The sequence below is a fragment of the Salarias fasciatus genome, chromosome 20, assembly GCF_902148845.1.
Source record: "Salarias fasciatus chromosome 20, fSalaFa1.1, whole genome shotgun sequence".
Lineage (NCBI taxonomy): Eukaryota > Metazoa > Chordata > Actinopteri > Blenniiformes > Blenniidae > Salarias > Salarias fasciatus.
The window spans coordinates 8,863,780-8,884,241 of record NC_043764.1 but is presented as its reverse complement, the minus strand read 5'-3'; the positions used below and the strand labels follow the sequence as shown (position 1 = coordinate 8,884,241).

General features: G+C 42.4%; 1 protein-coding gene across 1 annotated transcript in view; it reads left to right on the top strand.

The window, feature by feature from the left end:
- ajap1 (adherens junctions associated protein 1) overlaps positions 1–20,462 on the top strand; it is a 47,303-nt gene that overhangs the window by 9,627 nt on the left and 17,214 nt on the right. The window contains exon 2 of the mRNA XM_030118519.1: positions 15,331–16,070. Coding sequence (XP_029974379.1) covers positions 15,331–16,070 — 740 coding nt within the window. The remainder of the gene's footprint in view (positions 1–15,330; positions 16,071–20,462) is intronic.

Here is a 20,462-nt window from a genome sequence, read left to right as displayed (position 1 = left end):
TTATATTTACCACATAATTTGGATATCATATTTTGTGAATTTTTACTTCAAGAAGTATTAAATTTAAACCTAAATAAAGAACTGCATCTATCGGGTTGTTGAGCACATGGCCAAATGTGGTAAATTATATAGGAATATGGTGAATATTTAAAGCATTTCATGGAAAAACAGTTGAATGTGAGAGTAACATTGGATATGCAACCTAAATCTTTGAGGTTTTGCAATACATTCATGAATGTAAAAGTGTGTGACTCTGATGGACTGGATGTAAATGATTCAGAGCACAACTCATAGGGTGAACTTGTTTCTTGTCCCCAATAAGCCAAAGACGGCGTATAAAAAGTGTGTACAATGAGGAGGTTGACCTGGGAGACAGGTGCTGTATATTATAATGGCGTTTGTTGAAGCTCGCTCCTTCCTCTTGAGGGTTTCACTGCACAAGCATCGTTCCAAAAACGGCCCTCATTTTCGCTCTATAATTTCAATGTCCCAGAGGTCAACAACCCAATCATCTGCTACCACTGCTTTACACGCAGCCGTCACTCCTCAGCCGGCTCAGTCTGCGGCCGACTCAGTGTCGTTCCTCCATACGTGCAGTCGCAGTGGCGCTTCAGTCACGTGGCAGTTCAATCTCCGGTTAACACAAATAAGATGTACCGTAAAAATAAACATACGTGTTGTTTTCAGTTTACGTGATTTCGCGGCGTTGACCCCAGAAATATATTGGATCTGGCTTCATGCCACATTGGAGTTCACTGAGGTCACGCTGTTCTGCGCTTGTTCTCTGGCCGACACGCCGCGGCACATTATACAAGCACTTACAGAAACCAATGAACATTCAAAGAAAAACACAGCGTGCGCATTTTTGGTCATAAATCACCGCAACAACGTCCAAAATAACATCAATAAACACTTTTTAGAGGAGGCTTATTAGAAAACGGATTTTATCACCCAGCTTACTCAGCCTAGGCGTAAAAAGAAAGGAACGTCAGAATAAGTTGACACAGTGTCCTCTACGAATGACAGACAGACTCCCAGTGGCCACAGACATGATGGAGCAAACACGCCACAGACGTAGCATGAGAAATACATGCCTGCCAGGTTTCATGGATGACTCTGTTTAACCTCAGTTGCATGTTTTGTTAGTGCTGCCAGTCTTTATGATTCAGTCATTGTAAAAATGTTTCTTGCTGCTTGTTCAGTGTCATGATGTATCAGGACTTGTCATTCTGACTTATAGGAAGGATAGGAAGTCATCTTTTGTTTCAGTTTTATTCGCTGTACAGTGTATGACTTTGTGAAACTCAGCAGATAGTTTATGGTTTTGACTCTTCAACTTCCTTTTCCCTGAATCCTAGTAAAAGTCACCACAGACATAGAAACTGAGAATACATTCACCTAATCCTGAAGTACTGTAGTTTGATATCCATCCATTCATCTATTTTCAAACTTCATGATGCTCAGATACAACATCACGAACATTGATTGAGGGCCTGAATAACAGCGACTGTCCATTCACCATGACACCTCGCTGTGGTTGGGATTTATTCTGCAGTGAGAGATCAGTGTGTCCTTAAATTTTGATGTGTTGAAAGTTGGGGGATTAAAAAAAAAAAGGGCCTCTAAAAGCAGCTGCTCCTGAGGACTGTTTGCTGTCACAATTAGCGAGGAAGGGTGAGAGGTGACCCAGTGACAGGGTCATCAGCCGCCGGTTCCCACCGATGCATTCGGGGTCTGAACTACAGCTCGTGTTATCTGCAGAAGTGAATGCTGGTTCTGACAGAAAGCAGCGAGAACACACAATGCTTATTTCTGTTGCATATGGAGTTGTCTAGCTGTAGAGCACAGGTCTGATGCAGCATTTATGCTCTTGTGAAACCTGTCTCTTTCAGTGCATGCATGAACTCTCCTGAGCTGCAAACCATCCCTGTCCATGGATCAGGGGAGCCTTGATATTCTAAAACTTCACCTGGATTTTTTTTTTTAAACAAGAAATGTGCAGTACAAAGCAGCAAAGACGGTTTTATTCTATGCAAGAGCTTCCCGACTCAATGGCTTATTTCTTGTTCACCCAGAAACTAAAGTAACACTTCAACCATGTATAATGCATTCTCAAAATATTGACCGGGTTATTTTGATAGTGTGCAGTGTTTTACAATGAGAGCAGTAGTTGAGTTCAATTGTGTAGAGCCTTGCTACTAGACGCTGTCTCGGCTTAACAAGACATCTCTGTTGACCTCCTCTTGAAAACACTGATTATTCTGGGTCAGACTCTCTTAAAGGTACATGCTGAAATTAATGGAGCTGGGAAGGGCAAAGAGATACTCTTATCGCACGCTTTCATTTTTCCAAACATTACAGTCAAAGCTTCAAAGGGAGGAAAAAAATAACATGTTACCTCTCTAGCGCCAGACTTATCTCGGTTGGTCGCAAATTTATATTTTCTATAAGAGAGCAGCACAATTAGCAGCCTATTGAAAGTGTGGCAAATGAGTGAGCGTGATGGAAGTATTTGCTGTGCATCAGCATTGTTTTTCATGCCTTTTAGAGGTCGCAGTCGAGTCTTTGGAGAGATTAAGCAGCCTTTTAGCTCCCTGGAGCTTCATGCACTTGTGATTTTACTGTGATGCTAATATGGCATGAACTTCCTCCATTATTGAAAGCCTTGGTGTGTTATGATAGTGTAACAGTGTGTGACATAATTTATGCACCGTGCTGGATATTTATGAGTCTCAGCTGATCTGCAGAGCAAAGGACAGACCTTTACCTGGCTGTAGTAATGGATATTATGCGAACAAACTTTTCTAAGCTGCTACTGATGGAAAAACAACACAGACAGCATCAAGACATGATTTTCTCAGACTTGCTATAAATAGCATGATCACCCAATTGAGTGCAAGCAGGAGTATTCAAATTAGGGTTTTGAGCACATTAGGTCTTGTTTACATGACAACGATCTGCTGGAAATGCTGTTCATGGATTTTGCAAGTTGGACTGCTGTTACGGGTGACTCTCAACTATGAAACTACCAAGTTAAAAGAGGATTTGAACTGGGAGTCAAGCCACTCTGGAGGAAAACATGATCTACTCATGCTCTGGTTCACAGTGCTTCAGAAAAGTTGAATTTTCACCTGTTTGCATGGAGATGGAGTCACACCAATTCCAAAAAGGTCCACCTTTGGAGCCGTTTTAAAAAAGTTGCATATTCAGTACCGCTTTGGGCATTGCTGTTGTTTTAACAGACCCTTGAGATTTTGGAATGTTCACTTGAGAGCTGGGTATTCATTTGCTTGCTTTCACTTTGATCCGATGAGCCCTGAGCCCCCACAAAGTATAACATGAAATGTGTTACAATGCAGTTGGACATGTTGGCGAAGGAAGTTGATAAAATATCAGAGCAGAAATGCAAATTAATGTCAATTTTCAAAAAAAGTAAAACATGACGGGATTATGTGGGAGATGCAAGTCACAGCAGTGGGATACAAAAAGACTACAAGACCTATGGAAGAATACAAAACAGCTTCAATAAATTAAAATAAAAGTCATTATGAGCCACACGAGTCAGCACCTATCATCAAAATTTCATATCCGCAATTTAAAAATGCAGTAAATTAACATTGTGTATTATTTTGCACCACTGTCAGGTAAGATCTTCAATTTCTCTCGCAAAAACAGGCCTTAAAAGTGTGACGATAGTCAAACTATTTACAGCTCCTACATAAGATATTGTTTCATCGGAGCTTCTCAGTCTGGCCAGGGAGGAGTCCAGTGAGTCCTAAATTCATCCTGCACTGCCTGATATCAACCCCGCATTTGTGGCTCTAAAGAACTATCTTAAGCATCATGAAATAGAAGCAGGAGTCCTGTAGCAGATGGTGTGTACCCCCGCAGAGCCCTGATCTCAACATCATCAAGACAGTTTGGGATTACATGAAGAGACAGAAGACACTGATGCAGCCTAAATCCACAGACAAACTGTGTCAGGTTCACCGAGATGCTCATAACAACCTGCCTGCCAAGTAATAAGACAAACTGCGTGTCAGTGCACCTTGGAGGATTGGAGCTGTTTATAAGTGGAACTGTGGTCTGCAAAAGAGGGGCGGATCTGATTGTGCGTCCGCTGTCTCTGTGTACGCGCACGGACGCAGATGTACAGATTTATGCCACTCAGCATCTGCGCTGTCGCTGTGATGTGACGGAGCAGCGAAAGCAGTGGGGTCCAATCTGCATTCCTGTGTGCATTGTCCTCACAGTGAGTCATCTGAAAGGACCTTGTCCCTGTTCTGTGGCCTGGATGTTATCACCCCCCCCCCCCCCTCCTCCCCCCCTCCTCCCCCCAGAGGGGCAAGACTGCCACACAGCTCCTTGACTGTTCCCTCCGTTCTTTCTCCATCTCTGTCACCCTCTTCGGGTAATGCAAATGCATACTCCATATCTTCCCATCTCTATTTTAAGCAACTTCTCCCTGGTGTGGACGCGCTGTGCTCGGGGGCTGGCAGAATTGGGGAAGCTGGAATGAATAGAAACGCATTGTATGAGATCTCTCACCAGCAACCCACTGTCTTTAGTGTGTTCTCAATCCGTAATCCTTTAAAGTTGTGCAATCTAGCAACATAGCCCCTGGAGCTACTTAACAGTTGCCTCAAAGTTTATGACTTTAAAAGAAGACTTACCAATCCGCAAATCCCCTGGAGGCTTTTAAGGAAAGCCATGACAGTGCCGGGCTTTTCAGACAACTTGGCTATAAATAACGTCTAATACAGTGAGGCACCGAAAACCAGAATGAGTCTTTTGAACTGGAAAATGTATCTGAATGAGTAGGCACTGTCAAAGGAAATGTGAACGTGGTGCGCTCACAGATATTTTCCCATTACTTGCACGGCATACAGTTTACGCTGCGCCTGGTGAAGGTTGTTTGATGAACATGCAGTATTCATGGACTCACTGACACTGTCCAGATACTGAGCAGAAAACATCCACGATTATTCCAAGGATTACCAGTGTAAGATCATGAATCATAAATGCAGGCTTGAGAATTTGTTTTTGGGTTTGTTTTTAAAGGAAAACGAAGCCCTCAGTCACCTATGTTTGAACCTGAAAGAGCCATCAACACAAACACAAACGGTTTACACTGGAGTTGCTCATACCTTAATCCTCATTGTGCTCAAAGTAGCTTTAAAATCTGTTTATGCTTCGTCCGAGGGTTTGGTTAAGCCTTTAAGTTGAGAGGTTATGATACAGCCAACACGGAGAATACATCGCGTTTAAAGAGCTTCTGTAGAATCTTGCTTTTTCCGTGTCAAACTGAAGAGAGGAAAACCTTGCCTTTCCTCAAGAGGAAATTATTCAACATGGCCGCCGGCATCTTACCAGCATGTGTGCCCCGATGTTTGATAAAGTATATCAAGACTGACAGTTGCAACTAAATATAGTAAATAAGCGGTCTGGCTATGTATAGCAGGCGCACAATGACTGAACGGTCTTTATCTCTGCTGGTACAGATGACAGTGATCTACTGCAGATAATAATAGTAGATGAATGTTCACACTGGTTTGCACATGAAAGTAATTAGTGAATTTGTTTTCACAAAGTCAACAAAGTCTAGTTTGGATGCGACTGCCAAGTTTTGGCTCTTTTTTATTGCACTTTGCAATGCCTCTGCAGCTCTTTATCTAACTCGGAGTGCTGGAGGCTGGAGCCAATGTCAGATGTCACACACACGTATTAACACCTTGAGGGAATTCAGAGGAACTTATCAACATGAAATACATGGTTTGAGACTGAAAGAGGAGGCTGGAGTCCACAGAGAAAACCGACAGACTCAAACTGTTTGAATTGTCCTGAGATCAGAGTGTTACCAGCGTCAGAGCAAACAGCCATAAAGTGAACATCCAGTAAACCATGACTCGACCGATGAGCTCAAGCTCAGCTCAACATAATCTCTTTTAAAAAGACAGAAATTATTTCAAACATGTTCAATTTCGTACCTGATGAAGTGACTGGAGAGCGTATATTTCACAAAGATAGTGACAAACATACTTTAGCTATTAATGGTATGTAGAAATCTTACGGAACGAATTCCTCCCTCTGCTGCAGAACATGACTGGACAGAAATATTAACATTTTCCTTTTACTCTCCTTAGATCTTCTGCGAATTCAAAAGCATGTGCTGTAAGGGGAACAAACGAGACATGGCAAACTGATGCAGCATGAATAAAAGAAAAGAAAATATCACATGAATAAAATTTCCATTTTTGTCACGTCAGCCAGTTTGTAATCTGATCAGTCACTGTCATTCTCTACATCTCAGTTAACTGCCTCCTGTTTGCTTCGGTAGTCATTGAATTCACAATCTTCGCAGGACCAACTTGAGCTAAACTGCCAGCGACAGACATCTTTCTCAAAGGCACACAGACCTGTGGCAGTGACAATCTACTGTTTAACAGGACAACAGAGGTACAATAAGGACAAATATAACACCAGTTTGAAAGCACCAGTCTGAGGGCCGTGGTCAGGGAGATTACGGAGGATCTCACACTCATTATAACTGAGCTTTAGAGGTCATTGGCAGAAATGGGAGCCACATCAATCAAATCCCGGCAGCAGAACTGTTTGACAGAGGCAACTTTGAAATGAGTAAGAGGCACAGGCCAACCCATCTGAAGTTAGTGAAACCACATTTAAGGGATCCGGAGGGTTATATTTTCAACCAAGGAAAACCTCAAGCCGGTACTTTGTGCTTCAGAAGAACCGGCTCCTGCAGGGGTATTGTGACCAACCAAAGTCAACTGAACATTTAAACAGAAATCCAACCTGGCAGTAAAGTGTAATATGCGACCTGCCATGGGTCAGAAAACCCAGGAGTGTCCTTTTTCCCTTATTGTTGGGTTGGAATTGAATGCAAACAGACATTCGGACATACAGTTGGTTAACTTGAACCGAGCCATAGTAGCAGGTCAATTTTGGTGGGTTGATTAGTCCATGAGGCGAACGACCTTTGACTTGCAGCTGTCAAAGACGAACTACTTAAGCAGAGCTTGTAGTACTAAGTAACAGTACTTTCTAATGTCAGCAGCCGCCCACCATCAGGGTATTTCGCGACATGGAGGGACTGGAAATTACACACAGCTTAGGGAGTGATGAACACAAACAATATTATTGTCAGCCTGCTTCAAATAGTGTCTTGAGATCTGGGCGGTGATTTACTGTAAAGCCCCAGGCAATACAACGCTGGAGGAGCCCAGACTTAAAACACACATAGCTTCCATCAGCATAAACGTAAGTGGCACTTCACAGACTCCATTTGATTTCATGTAGGCTTCTTTATAGTCCAGGTCTGCAAAGCTGATGAGAACTAATCTAAAAGGTCGAGATGCCATCTGATACAATTTAGGATTCCTCAACTAAAAACCTTGTCACGATGCAGTCAAATGATGGGTTAGCATATGTGCCAGTTTTTGTCCTGAAAAATTAATTGAAAAATGAACATTGTGCTTATGCAGCGAAGGGAGAACCTCAACTAGGACAGTATCTACTCTGCCAAAATTCCGAGTCTTTAAGCATAAAATTAACTACGATGAAAAAATAGGTCATCTGTGCTGAGGCAGAATTTGAGTTAACCGTCCCAGAGATTAGGCAGTGGCAGTTTGGAACTTCCATGTTCGGCGATGTTGTACATTTCTCATGGAAAACGTGGGAAATGTGTTGCATTCTTTGTGGACTGCACTTGTGAACAAACGGCCAAAACAAAGTCAAGCCACTGGAAATGTGTGTTTCTGAGTCCTGCAAGTATATGCTCACCAAGTCCCATTTTAACCTCTTGCTGTGCCTGTTTGGAGCCACCAGAGAAAACCACCCACTGCAGCTTGAAATTTTCTGAACTGTAGCCGGTGAACCTTTTCCCCCAGTGAATCAGTTTTTTTTTCTTTTTCTATCGCAAATGCTGTTTTTAGAAGCGTGTGGGAGAGACATGGATACCATAGTTCAGCGTGTAAATACTCTGTCAATTCCTTGTGCCACCCTGAATAAAAACACTGGTTATATTTTGTGCTCTGAAATTGTTAACACAAGCCCGAATAGCAGCAACCCCACTGAGAGGTTACAAAAAAAAGAAAAGAAGAAAAAAAAAAAAAAAGAAGCAAACCTCTGATTCAGTCTGTATCCTGCCTGGCGTCTGCGATCGCACCTTGCTTTTCAGCAGAGGTGGAGTCACCTTCAACAAGGCGCCTTTGAATGCCTGTGTGTCGGCTGGAAAATTATGTGTACTCAGAGGCAGGGCTGTCGAGACCATGCTGATAAAATTCCTACTGATGGCAGCCTGGGGACGTAGGTTGAGGGGATGAAAGAAGGCATGCCTTTTTCACCTCCCTCAGGTGCGAAGTCCATCTGCTGAGGCCTCACTTCTGCAAACTCCCTGCAAGTTCTAATTAAGACCTACTTTGCCCAAGTGATCACAGTGTGATGATGACAAAAGAAGTGGGCCAGAGATACAGCACCGAGACAATAATGAGGTGCAATATCTGATTAGCTGCAGAGATAATAGTTTTGTTTCACTGGGTCTGACAATGGATGGATTCAAGGAGCCAGATAATCCTGCTTTAGGACCTTGTACTCTCATGGCAATCATTTATATGCACTATAAGGAATGAATCCGACTCTAAATTTAGACCTTTTTTTAAATAGTCTCTGTGTAGTGCTACTTTAATGTATTCTTAACTGTTTTGCCACTGCCTCTTAAGCTTGACTTCTTATGATTACTAAAACATCGAAGCTGCGCGAAGCATTTTAAAAAGGCTTCAGAAGAGCCTTTAAAGTTGGCCTCGTTCACAGAGCCTGCATCCTGCCCTTTGTTTCTTTGCTTATCAGTGTCCCACTGGCACATGGTTTGCAGAGTTGCAGCGCATAATAGCCTACACAGCACTCCACCTCTCTGATCTTTTCTGGGGGGGAAGAGCAGAATCATCAGGCACTGGGCACCGCTCGCCTTTTTTTTTTTCTTTTTTTTTTTTCTTAAATGCTTGACATGTGTCAAGCTTCAAGGATGGGATGAGGTTCCTCTTCAGTGAAATAAAGTGCTGATTGTGACTCGCCCCACAGAAAATAAATAGATAAAAAGGAACTGGCACAATCTGTTTGATTAGATTCCACGTTGGGGTTAATATACCACAGTCCTTTTGCAGCATTTCAATCAAAATATAATGAAAATGTGATAAGAATGCCGGGGAAAAGCGTCACTAATTAATACTGCAAAAGATGGATGGCTGAGCAATAAATCACATTAAAGCTTAGATGGGGAGTCAATAGTTGATCAGTTAAAAAACAGAAGAAAAAAAAATGTGGCTAATTAATTTTTTTTTTTGACAGAGAATTGAAATCTGCTGCTTCGCAAACTAAACATTGTCTGGTTTTTGAAGTGTTTTTTGGAAAGGAAAGAATTGAGATTTGAATGTGGGAGAGGAAGGATTTTTATCAACACAATAAACAGCAGATGGTTGAATAATTGGTTATTTTCAGTTCTGATTATGAATATTGCCGTGCACAGTCAGTCTGTCTCCATAGAAAATGTGGACGAGGAGCTCCACACATGACTGTATAGAAAGTGGATACTGTGGTTTCCTCTGACAGTCCATTATCATGAATCCGAAGCTCACTGGTGTCTCCACACTGCCGTTAAGTGTGAAGGTGAGTATGTGTGATAGTTGTAACCTGCCCTCTCAGCTGGGATTGGCTTCAGTACCCTGCTAACTTACATTGGATAAAACAACAGAGATGGATGGACGAAACTTAAGAATGAGACTCAGAGGTAGTGGATTTCTGCTGTTCTAGTTTGGGTTAGAAGACGGAAAGAGAAAACAAAAGAAAGCAACAAGCAAATAAGCAAGATGTCAGAAGGAAAGCTGATTCAGTTACTACTGTATAAACGTCTAGCAGCTTCATGAGAAAATGGTTATGATGTTACCTAAGAGTTAAAAGAGTTATAGGTTAAGAGAAGGATTTTCAATTCTATTCTAGATTTAACAGGAAGCCAGTGAAGAGAAGCTAATATTGGGCTGATGTGATCTCTCCTGCTGGTTCTTGTCAGAACTCTCACTGCAACATTTTTAATCAACTCAAGTCTTATTAAGCAGTTATTGGTAATAGAGAATTCCCACAGTTTATTCTGGAAGCATCAAATGCATTGATTCATTTTTCCCTCCTGATGTTGAAGACACTATGCGGGGGAAAGAAAGCAGTTCTGCAGACTTTTTTATTGTTTGAGTTGAAGGATGAATTCTGGCCAACAGTGACTCCCAGGTTAAAGTGACACCATCCAGTGTTACTGTATGTTTAGATATTTTCTCCCTCTGATGGCGACAACACAGGGAGTGGAGTTTTGTGACTGGATAGGAATAAAGGTTTTTGTCACTGGAGGGTTTTCACAACAGCAGGGACATAACTCCTGACCAGGTCTGCTTTTATACCCTGAACCAATTCATGCTCTTCCAGGTGCTTTGGGGGGTTCGTGCTGCAGAATTATGGAGCTGAGAGTGTGCAAGCATTTGACCACGCTATGACAAATCTGACATTCACATAAATTCACCTCACAAAAGACAGAATTTTTCTGTCGCTGAGGTACATGGAGAGGAGCTTCAGCGGCAGAAACTCCTGAGCGCTCGCTACGTAAGATAGAAAAGGGCAGGAAATGTAATTACTTCATCCAGAGTGGCTCCATCATTGTGCTGCTGGGAATGAGGAGCTTCAAACACTGGTCTGGCTTGATTCACAGATCATAACAAAGAGAGGAAAAACAATAGCGGTGGAAAAGTACAAACCACAAGAGACTACTTCGCATGTCAATAATCTGACCTGTGGGATGGAAACAACATCCTCTTATGCAAAGCAACCTGTATCTTCAAGGTAGAACAGCCTGTGAATGGCCCTTTTTTTTTATTAGCCGCCCTCACTGTTTGCTCAAGCATTTGATTCAGGATTATACTGTGAATCTTTTTCACCGACTTCAAAGACTTGTCCTCATTCATTTTAGGTCTTTTGAAGGCATTATGTCGGTTATGCGAGGTTTCTAGTTTCAAGGCCAGGTGAATGGTATTAAATACTGTGTGTAAAAAAACCTGCTCAGTTCTGCATGAGTTCCTAGGAATCCAAACATAGCATTTTTTTCCCACTTAACCCTGTGAAATAATTCTTTGACATGTGAATAAACATTCTTTCAGGAGTCCTACTCCCACCCCCCACCCGAGGCATGTTGTCAACAAAGTTTAAGGATTTTCTTTATCTATTTATGACCATTTATACATTTAACTACATTTAACAGATCTTAAGCACATGCCAGTGATTTTTTATTTTTATTTTTTTTAATTTATTGTGAAACCCTGCTTATATGCCGCAGATTGTGGTTTTCGAGCATAAAGATCATGTGTTTAATTTGCAGTGCCTGTCAAGGACTAATCCTAACCGCCGTGACAGTGGCATTTGTAAGACGCTGCAGAATAAGTTGGAAGTAGATTTACCGAATATAGTAGAGCTTAAACTGGCACCGACGAGAGAGAGAGAGAGAGAGAGAGAGAGAGAGAGAGAGAGAGAGAGAGAGAGAGAGAGAGAGAGAGAGTCAAGCTTGGTGAACCTTCCTCCAGCATTTTTTTTTTTTTTTTTTTTTCCCTATTTGGGCTGAGAAGCATAATCCAAACGCATTGCTCTGAAATATCACATCTTACATATACTGTTACATCACTGGCTCTCTGTTGAAATTCTACATTGCTCCAGTTTGATGAAGGGCAGGAGAGGTTCCTCTCTGTTGTAACTGTCTGGTATGACTGAACATATGACAGAAATAATGGCTGTCGAATCAAGGGGCCCACGGAACAATGGGGGATTACAAACAAATACGACCTGCAAAACGCCACCCGCTGCATGTGTGTTTTTGATATCGGAGACTTTAGGAAGGAGTGTGTGTGTACGTGCCATGCAAAGAGATTTCGTTTTGGCTTGATGTGTCTGTGAGCAGAAGCCCAAGGTGCCTCTTTCATCTGCTGTCTGTCAAGTCCTGGTTCAAATCATCATTCCAGCAAGTCTTTAGCTGACCTTCAAACCCGACTCCTCCAGGCCAGCAGACGCACTAATTAACAACTCGGCCCACAACTTCACAACGTATTTTCATTCCTTGTATGTCTGGCTAAAGAGTGGGCCTGGAATACTGAGCTCCAGAACTTGAAAGCAGCCTGTGGGGTTACCGAATGAGACCTGAATAATGCATTTGAAGTATTTAACAGTCGACTATAATTTCTCCCATTCCTCCAGTAAACAGATGCCTTCGGTTTTCCTCCATCAATCTTCCCCTTCTTCCACTTTTCGGTTAGATTTGGTCCGTTTCGCAATTAAAATGAAGTCCATCCGCCTGTCTCATCCAGAGGGAGTACGTGTGCAATCGCAGAGCTTTATGATGATAAAAATGCGAGGCAGGGGCATGATAGACTCAAAAGACGTCACGAGCTCCACTAAAGGGAATTCCTGCCATATTGTCCAGGCTTACCTTTACTCCCGAGTTAGTAATGATGGTGTGATGGAGCATGTGCTCGTAAAATAGGGCACGCAGCAGACAATGCCACCAGAAAGCAATCTGGTATGGTCACTCTGTGAATACAGCTTTTATTCGGCCATCTGCGCAGTACTTTTCATCGTGTGGGATGTGGAAGTAGTGCGGTAGTTCTTGATTTCTAAAACCACAGTCCTCATAAATATTTCCGCAGCAGGGCTTCTCGCTTGAATTTTGTCAAATTCTTGCTGTGAATATGTCAGTTATTAATGATCCAAGTACGCATATTGATGTGATATTTGTAGCGACACAAGAGAAAATATGTTTGTCACTATTAATTTGTTATTAATCATTTAAACATTGTTGATAACTTGATTTAATGATGATTATAATATGAATAATAAACATACAATTCAGGAACAGGAGATGGCTGATAATAATAATATTGAAATTGTTGTAATGACTCTGCCTGTTGTTAGCTAAGGTAAGATCACATCACATTCTCAGATTTCCTCTCTTTATTCACGTAAATTTGACTCAGTGTTTTTTGCAGTCATGGTGACCAAGTGATGAAAGGTCGAGCTTACCGTGACCTCAAAGCATCAGGCTAATGCGCGTTGTCCCGAACATAACATGTTCAGATTGGCTCCTTGATGACGAGGTCAAAGGGCAACATCTCTCTAACACCATTTCCTTGATGACGCTCCAGAAAACCTACATTTATCACACTGTCTCCACCAGGAGTGATATTATTGTCAATTGCAGCTTTACAGGGCGATAACCCCTCGGTCCACAATTGTAGTGATAAATATTTTAATCTTCGCCGTGATCATTTTGAATAAATGGGGAAATATAATTGACCAAAGGTAACAAAGCATCTGCCCTCAGGCTGCTCTCCTGGGCTGCTCTGAGCAGTTCCATGCAGTTTGCGCTCACATTCAGCGATAAAAGTGTGCGGTTTAACAAACCCGCTGATTAAACTTATACAGCTGCTTTAAGATCGCAATATTCATGATGAGTAACCACCAATTTGCTCATCGCATAGCGTGATAATTTGGCCTGGAGAGGTAAAACTCCCTGAGTGTGCAGATTGGTCAAGTGCCAGGATCCCAATTTGAGGTTTGAGCTTAAAAACACTCACAAGACAAGTTATTACGCATATTTTTGACCATCAGTAATAGTCTGACCTTGTCAAAGCTCTTTTATGACCACATAAATTACCGTTTACGGCTAAATTAAAATGCCTTTGTAAATTATTTATCAGTAAATCACTAGCTGGACCTTAACTCCTCAAATAAAAGGCTGGTGAGAATAAAAAAGATGATCCTTGTCCTCACAGCCAGTCCCAGTGTGGACAAAAAAAAAAAACAAAAAAACAATCAATGCATAAATCCTGTTCATTTACTAATGTGCTAGATTTCCTCTGAATTTTGACGTAATCACAGAACAGCACAGCACGAAGCTTTGCCAAATTACTCTCAGTACGTAGGTAACATTACTGTCAGGCAGACATCTTTTCCGTCTGCGGCTCAGTTACGAGAGATCTTCAAATAACAAGTGTCCGTCTTCGCCTGGTCATGTGTCGATGTATCGTTCATCATTGAGGTGTGTTTCAGTGTTTGTGTGCTTGAATGAGTGAATGGTTGTGACGGATCAGAAAATGCCTGTTTAAATAGCTAAAGTGCTAAAATCCCCTTTACAAGTGCAAGTCAATTTACCAAAACATGTATTTGTTGAGTTCTAGTTAAGTAGAGGGGATTTCATTGGTGTTAGAGCAATCACTGTTCTGCTTGTCCCATTTAACATTCAAATTTGATAAACACAGTGATTATGGTCTTAAAATACACACACTGGCATCACAAGTCCAGTTTGTCTTATTAAATGTCCCTGAAGCAAGGCTCGATGGTAGTTAAAGACTTGGAAAAGCATGAATCACTGACAAATCCTTTCACACTTTTCCGATTTTCCTCACCTCTGCGATGTTTCCAGCATGAGTCCTCTGTGTGGGCTTAAATTGGCCAAGGACAGCAGAGATGAAAGATAGCCCATAATGAGGTTTCTCCCTTAAGAATCAATGTGTAGCTTTGTCCCAGGGGCCACCGAAGGTTGTCTGTAAAATCAGTCTTCTGCAGGGTCCCCAGCCTACACAGGCAGACTATATATCATCCTGCCACTTTGTTGATGAGCAGGAGGGAGTTTTAAACAGAGGCAAAGAAGCTTCAGAGACATCTGCCAGTCTTGAATAATGTAATGCAAAAACTAAAAATGAAGGCTTCTGTGACATACTGTGCCTTCTGCTGGTGAAACACGTGACCACCCTGATCATTGCTCTGCATAATCAAATTGCCCTTTGGGAATGAGATGACTTTGTGTCCCGGGGAGATAATGCAGAATATGACGATCGGCTAAACCAGGCCTGACCTTGTGTGTTAGTGTAATCATCCCGGGATTGATATGATTCCGTACCATCAAGGAGAAGTTCTTACTGTATTTGACAGTGGAGAGCAACGAGTGCAAGTCTATAATCTTTCCCATGTTCTACAGCATTTTCTTTGTGCTTGACCTTTTACACTGGAATTCAAGAGGCACTTTGTGAAGCTAATTATGACCGAATCTTAATTGTGTGAGTGTTTAAGGAGTTGTGGAGTAGAACTTTGCTAAGTATGCAAATAGAGTAGAAAAAAAAGAAGAAGTTGCGAATGTTTACAATAGGTCACTAACTTGAAGTGGAAAGGCTGAGAAAACTTAATGAGCATCTTTTCTGAAGGAATGTTCTCATTTACTCTCTCTTTCCTCTGCAGTCCGTCTGCTCCGAGGCCGGGCAGCTGTGTGGGGCACGGCGTTTGGATCCTGCTGGCCATGACTCACCTCACTCTGGACTTCTCCGTCTGCAGCCCCCTGGGTCAGGGTCTGGGGATCAAACTCACGCCCAAGCAGGTGCCTCGCTCACGGCCTCGCTTGCAGCCCCTCTGGGACACGCCCAACAAGCTCCACTGGAGAACAGTGAGCCCCTTGGCCCGCCGGCTCCTCAGCCCCGTCCCCCCACCCCAGGACACCAGGGCAGGGATGGGGCTGAAAGTCAAAGGCGTAAAGCATCGAAAGTCAACTTATAAAGGACAAACGACATGCAAGGAGTGCCGGTTGAGACACACTCAAATAGAGACAAGTGGCCCTTTGGCTGTAAAAGCTGAAGCTCCAGCGGCTTTATCAAGGGGGAGGTTGTTAATTAGAGCCAGGAGGCAGCTCAAATGGGACAGCTACGACAAGTCTCAGGAGGGCCGGACTACCACCGTGGCTGGATTTATTGACTGGGGACCCACAGGGACAGACAGCATCGATGAGGACGGCAAACCGGACACCAATGTAACGCTGTCCACCAGGGCCTCGTCCACCACAGTGGCCACGACCACTAGCACTACAACCAGGCTCTCCCAAAGGACGTTCACTGTGGTGACCACAACGGAGTCCAAGAGCACCACCAAGCCCACTATCAGCAACACGGAGACTGTCAAACCACCAAAGCCATATGGGGACACACCAGGTAAGACAACAGCTGGTGAGAATGCTTGAAGAATCTTGTTTTATGAGACGTTCAGATGATGAGACGTAACAGAGTCCAGTCCTGTGCTTTAAACTTTCTTCTGCACTAAAACAAATGAAACCGTAAAAACAGCACTACTGACACCGTTCAATGTTCGGTATGCAACAATAGCAGCACCTGTATTGTGTTTATTCATGTGTGATGTTATCCCTACTTTCACTCAGAAAAGTTCTCCAAAGTGTTCCGACGCCGTCTCCGCATGATGCCCGTCTCGTGTTCCTTTTTCTTTAGATAAACAACGATCAAAGTCAGGCTGTCTGCACATTATTCACTGGACGTGCTTGGCGTTTTTCAGCAATTGAAACTGTTAATAACGATTGTTTTTCTCTGACAAAAGCCGAGAGTTTGCAGTAAATGCACACAGTAAAATCACATCAGGCAAGACCACATCAAAGTGTAAGCTTTGCTTGTGTTTCTACTGGTTTCTTAGTGCTTTAGTTGGCACAGCAAGTCTTTTTTTTTTTTTTGATGGAAGCTGCCTCAAGCCGCACAGAGATCAGACCAAACAGGAAGCACAAAAAAATATATCTGAAATAACCAATGTATGTGGATCGTTCATGTAGGGCCAGTAGTGTGTGTTGCTGGTTGTTTTTGTCATGAAACACACACATTAAACACTCTGTAAAGATTAACAATGATGAGTAGACAGACATTTGTATGAAGAGATAACGAAGTTCGATTGCTATTAAGAGTGACTCTCAATTATAAAACTACGATGTTGCAGGAGAATCTGGAGGAGGAGTCAGGCCAATCTGGAGGCAAACGTCGTTGTCCATCTACTCGTGTGTGTGCATGAGAATTATTTACTACGGCCATAGTGACTGTGTACAGTATCAACATTTTAGAAAACTTGCAATTTTCTGCTGTTTACAAAAACTACAAACTGCTTTTTATACAAGTTATACCAGTATTTTCCACAGTCTGCGAGAGAGACAGCATTTTCATAAAGTTCAACCTTGGGAGCCAAAGTTGATTTTTCAGCTCTGTTGTCTACGTCCAAACCACAGCAAAGTTTTTTCCACTTGAAAACTCTGTTGTGTAAACGGGGACCTTGCTGTTGGGCGAGCTCTTTATTATTCAACTGCATTTCTTAGATCTTTAAAAATATTGGATGTTATTGAATTCATGTTCACGTACTCACAGACTGTAACAACTTCCTATTATTGCAACATGAAGGTTCACTGTCACTTGAATTGGATCAGTAAGCTTAATACGCCTAATCTATGCAACAAATTCATAAATGAGAGTTGAGTAAGTGAAAACACACCATAGCAAAGTTAAAACTACTGAGGTGCATCAGGTAACAAAAAAAAAAAATCAGTCAATGAAAGATATTGAAATCATTTAATCAAGCAAAATCAAAGAATGAGCTGTGTGAAGAATTCTAAATTTGATAAGTGTAAAATTGAACAAAAACAGGAAATAAAAAACAGAAAAGCAGAGCACCAGTCATGCAGAGGCAAAATCTTCACCCACCACCGCCCCCGGAGAGTCGGAGGGATTTATTGCCAATCGCGGAAAGCCCGCCTTGGCTGCGCGTTTTCAGCGAACACAGCTGGTGCGTGTTAAGTTGTGGGAAGCTGATGTGGGATAACAGTTCTTATTGTTGCCCTACAGACTTCTACTTGGATTGCCGGGGTGCCTTGGTGTGGGTGGGACAGCATGAGAAATGACTTGCGCTGCAAAATTTCTGATGAAGCTCCTTGTTGGCAGGTGGAAAGAGAAGGATCTGGCAACATTAAGAGCCGTGTGGGCAGCACTTGGCTGGAAATGAGCTTCCCTGGACAACAGAGTCAAGAACCATGATGCACTGGGGGATTAGAAATTCCACATCGGGTAGATGAAGGGGGCAAAAGCTAGTCTTTGATAATGTAATGCTGTTTCCTAACAGTCTGTAATTACAGTGCAAGAAAAATCTTTTTGTTTTCTTTTGTTTTTCTGTTCCTCCAAATGGAGCAACTTTTTGTAAACGTAATATTACAGCTTAGGGAATCAGCCCCACTTCCCGGACCGTGTCCTTGACCATATTGTAGCCCTGCTGACTGATATACCCCGCATGAGCACATGTAATTTTTATGAGTATTCCCCACTGTGCTGTGGACACACAAACCCCTTAGCCAGTCATATTACATTTACCATTTCATTAGGTCTATAAGGAACATGGCCTTTTAAATGAGCCATACCAGTAGCTATAAAACATAAGTCATGTTTAACAACTTGGGAACAAGAACTGTGCTAATTGAAGTTTTCACATCTGCAGCAATCATAAAAATGTCATAAAATTAGGCACAAGATAATAAGAGGTGCTCGGGAGTCCTTGATCACCTCCTATTTTGTCTCAATGAAAAAAGTCTCGAGGCGCAAATTAATTCTGTATGAATGAGCTGTGAAATGTGGTGAGAGAATTTTTTCCGATTTCCTTCATAACTGCGTGTTGATACAGCGGAATTGCACCATGTTCTGACCTGGAACCACGAGCAACCTGTTCCCCATTTATCATACGGTTTCATCCCATTAAGGGTCAGAGGAAGCTGGAGCCAAAACTGCACAACATTGGACAAACGTTACACACATTAACACCAACAGGCAATTAAAATAAACAAATGCGTTTGGACTATAGGAAGGAAGCAGGAGTACTGGAACGAATCCCCAGCATGCACAAGGAGAACAGATCGGCCTTGGCCCAGAATGGAATCTGGTTATTATTGCTGTGAGGGAAGAGTGCAAACCACTGCATCACCGTGCCGCTGACTCAGTACTTAAATAAGAAAAGAAAACAACCGCTCAGCTTCTTCTTGTTTCCAATTCAGGCTCGAGGAGGCGACCCAGACTGTCCTTTAGTACACAGGACAGGTCTGCAGTCCATCACAGGTCAAGGCCAGAGAAACAGGCCCCATTTACACAAAAGTCCCAGGTGAAAGCGCATCATGTTTGCATTTTTGTTTCAGAAAAAGTTTCATTTTGAAACATTTTGAAAACGATATCTGTTTACAGGAAAACAGCAGAAACTCTGAAAATAAAGTAGTTTACCTGTGTGGCCACTAGTGGGTGTAGGTAGTTGTCTTTAAAACGAAATCACACACACTTGCACGGAGAACAATATGCTATAGACATTAACACTGGTGAGTACAAAGACATTTTCATGGACAGATGACAAAGCCGGTATTTCGGGTGAGTCAACTATAAAACTACTAAGTTCTAGGAGAATATTAACGGGGAGTCATGATACTCTGGAGGCCGCCATGTGCAGAAATGTGCAGAATTCACACTTTCAAAGTTAAATCATGCTGTGTGTGTAAATGTTTCTGCATATTGGTAGAATTTCCTCCCTTGGATGAAATATCCACGAAGCAAGTATTGCAAGTGGCCCTGTTGTCATGCTTTCTCTTGGAAATGAAACCAAACTTTTGAGTGTTTGTGTCACTTGGCCACCATGTTTACCGTTGGCACCTCGCACGTTGTGCCCACTGAAATCGACGAGGAAACTTGTTGCAAAACTGGCAAATGATTCCAAGGAATTGAAAAAGTAGGAACCGATACCCAAAAAGTACTGGTTTTCGATTCCCATCTCTCTTCTTCAGTCAATTTAGAGTGATCGATCAAACCCAAACATGTAGGAAAACTGTGTGCCAGGAGAAAACCCTCACAGGTCCATAGGGGCCATTAAAATGGGATTTATTTCCATGAAGTTTATGATAGCACTGCGTCAAACACACAGCACTCACATCAGGAAACCGAGCCACTCAGCTTTCCTGTGTGAGCAGCGGTGAAAAAAAAGTGATGGTTTTAATGTCAGTGCATAAATGCATGTTGCACAATGGGGAGATTGAGCCGTATGTAATGACTAAAATTAAATGGCAGCACATAATTGTCTCGTCTGCGTTGTTGTTGTGATCTCTTTATTTTCTCCTGATTGGGAGGTGAGCGTGAGACCACCTGTGACACAAATGATGACTTGATATTGTATCCGGGAGGAAATCAGTCTCTACTGCTAACTGAAAGCTGATAAGGAAGAGAGAGAGAGAGAGAGAGGGAAAAAAAAAGGCCGATTTCTTCTTGTCTCTCCCTCTCTCTATTTTTTTCCGTTTGGGCGCACATCGTTGTATCAATAAGCAGACTGTGTCTCATCGCTGCAGATGAATCGAATCACTTTTCAAAGGCCGCACAACTGATGCAGAAAAACTTTCCTTTGGCTTCACAACACATTAACCCATGTCTGATTCATATTAGCCCCAAGGCAAGTTATAATTACCACACCGACAGCGCTGCATTGGATTGCCGATGAAATGAAACTATTGCAGGAGAAGAGGTGCTTCGCTTTGTCTCGTATGT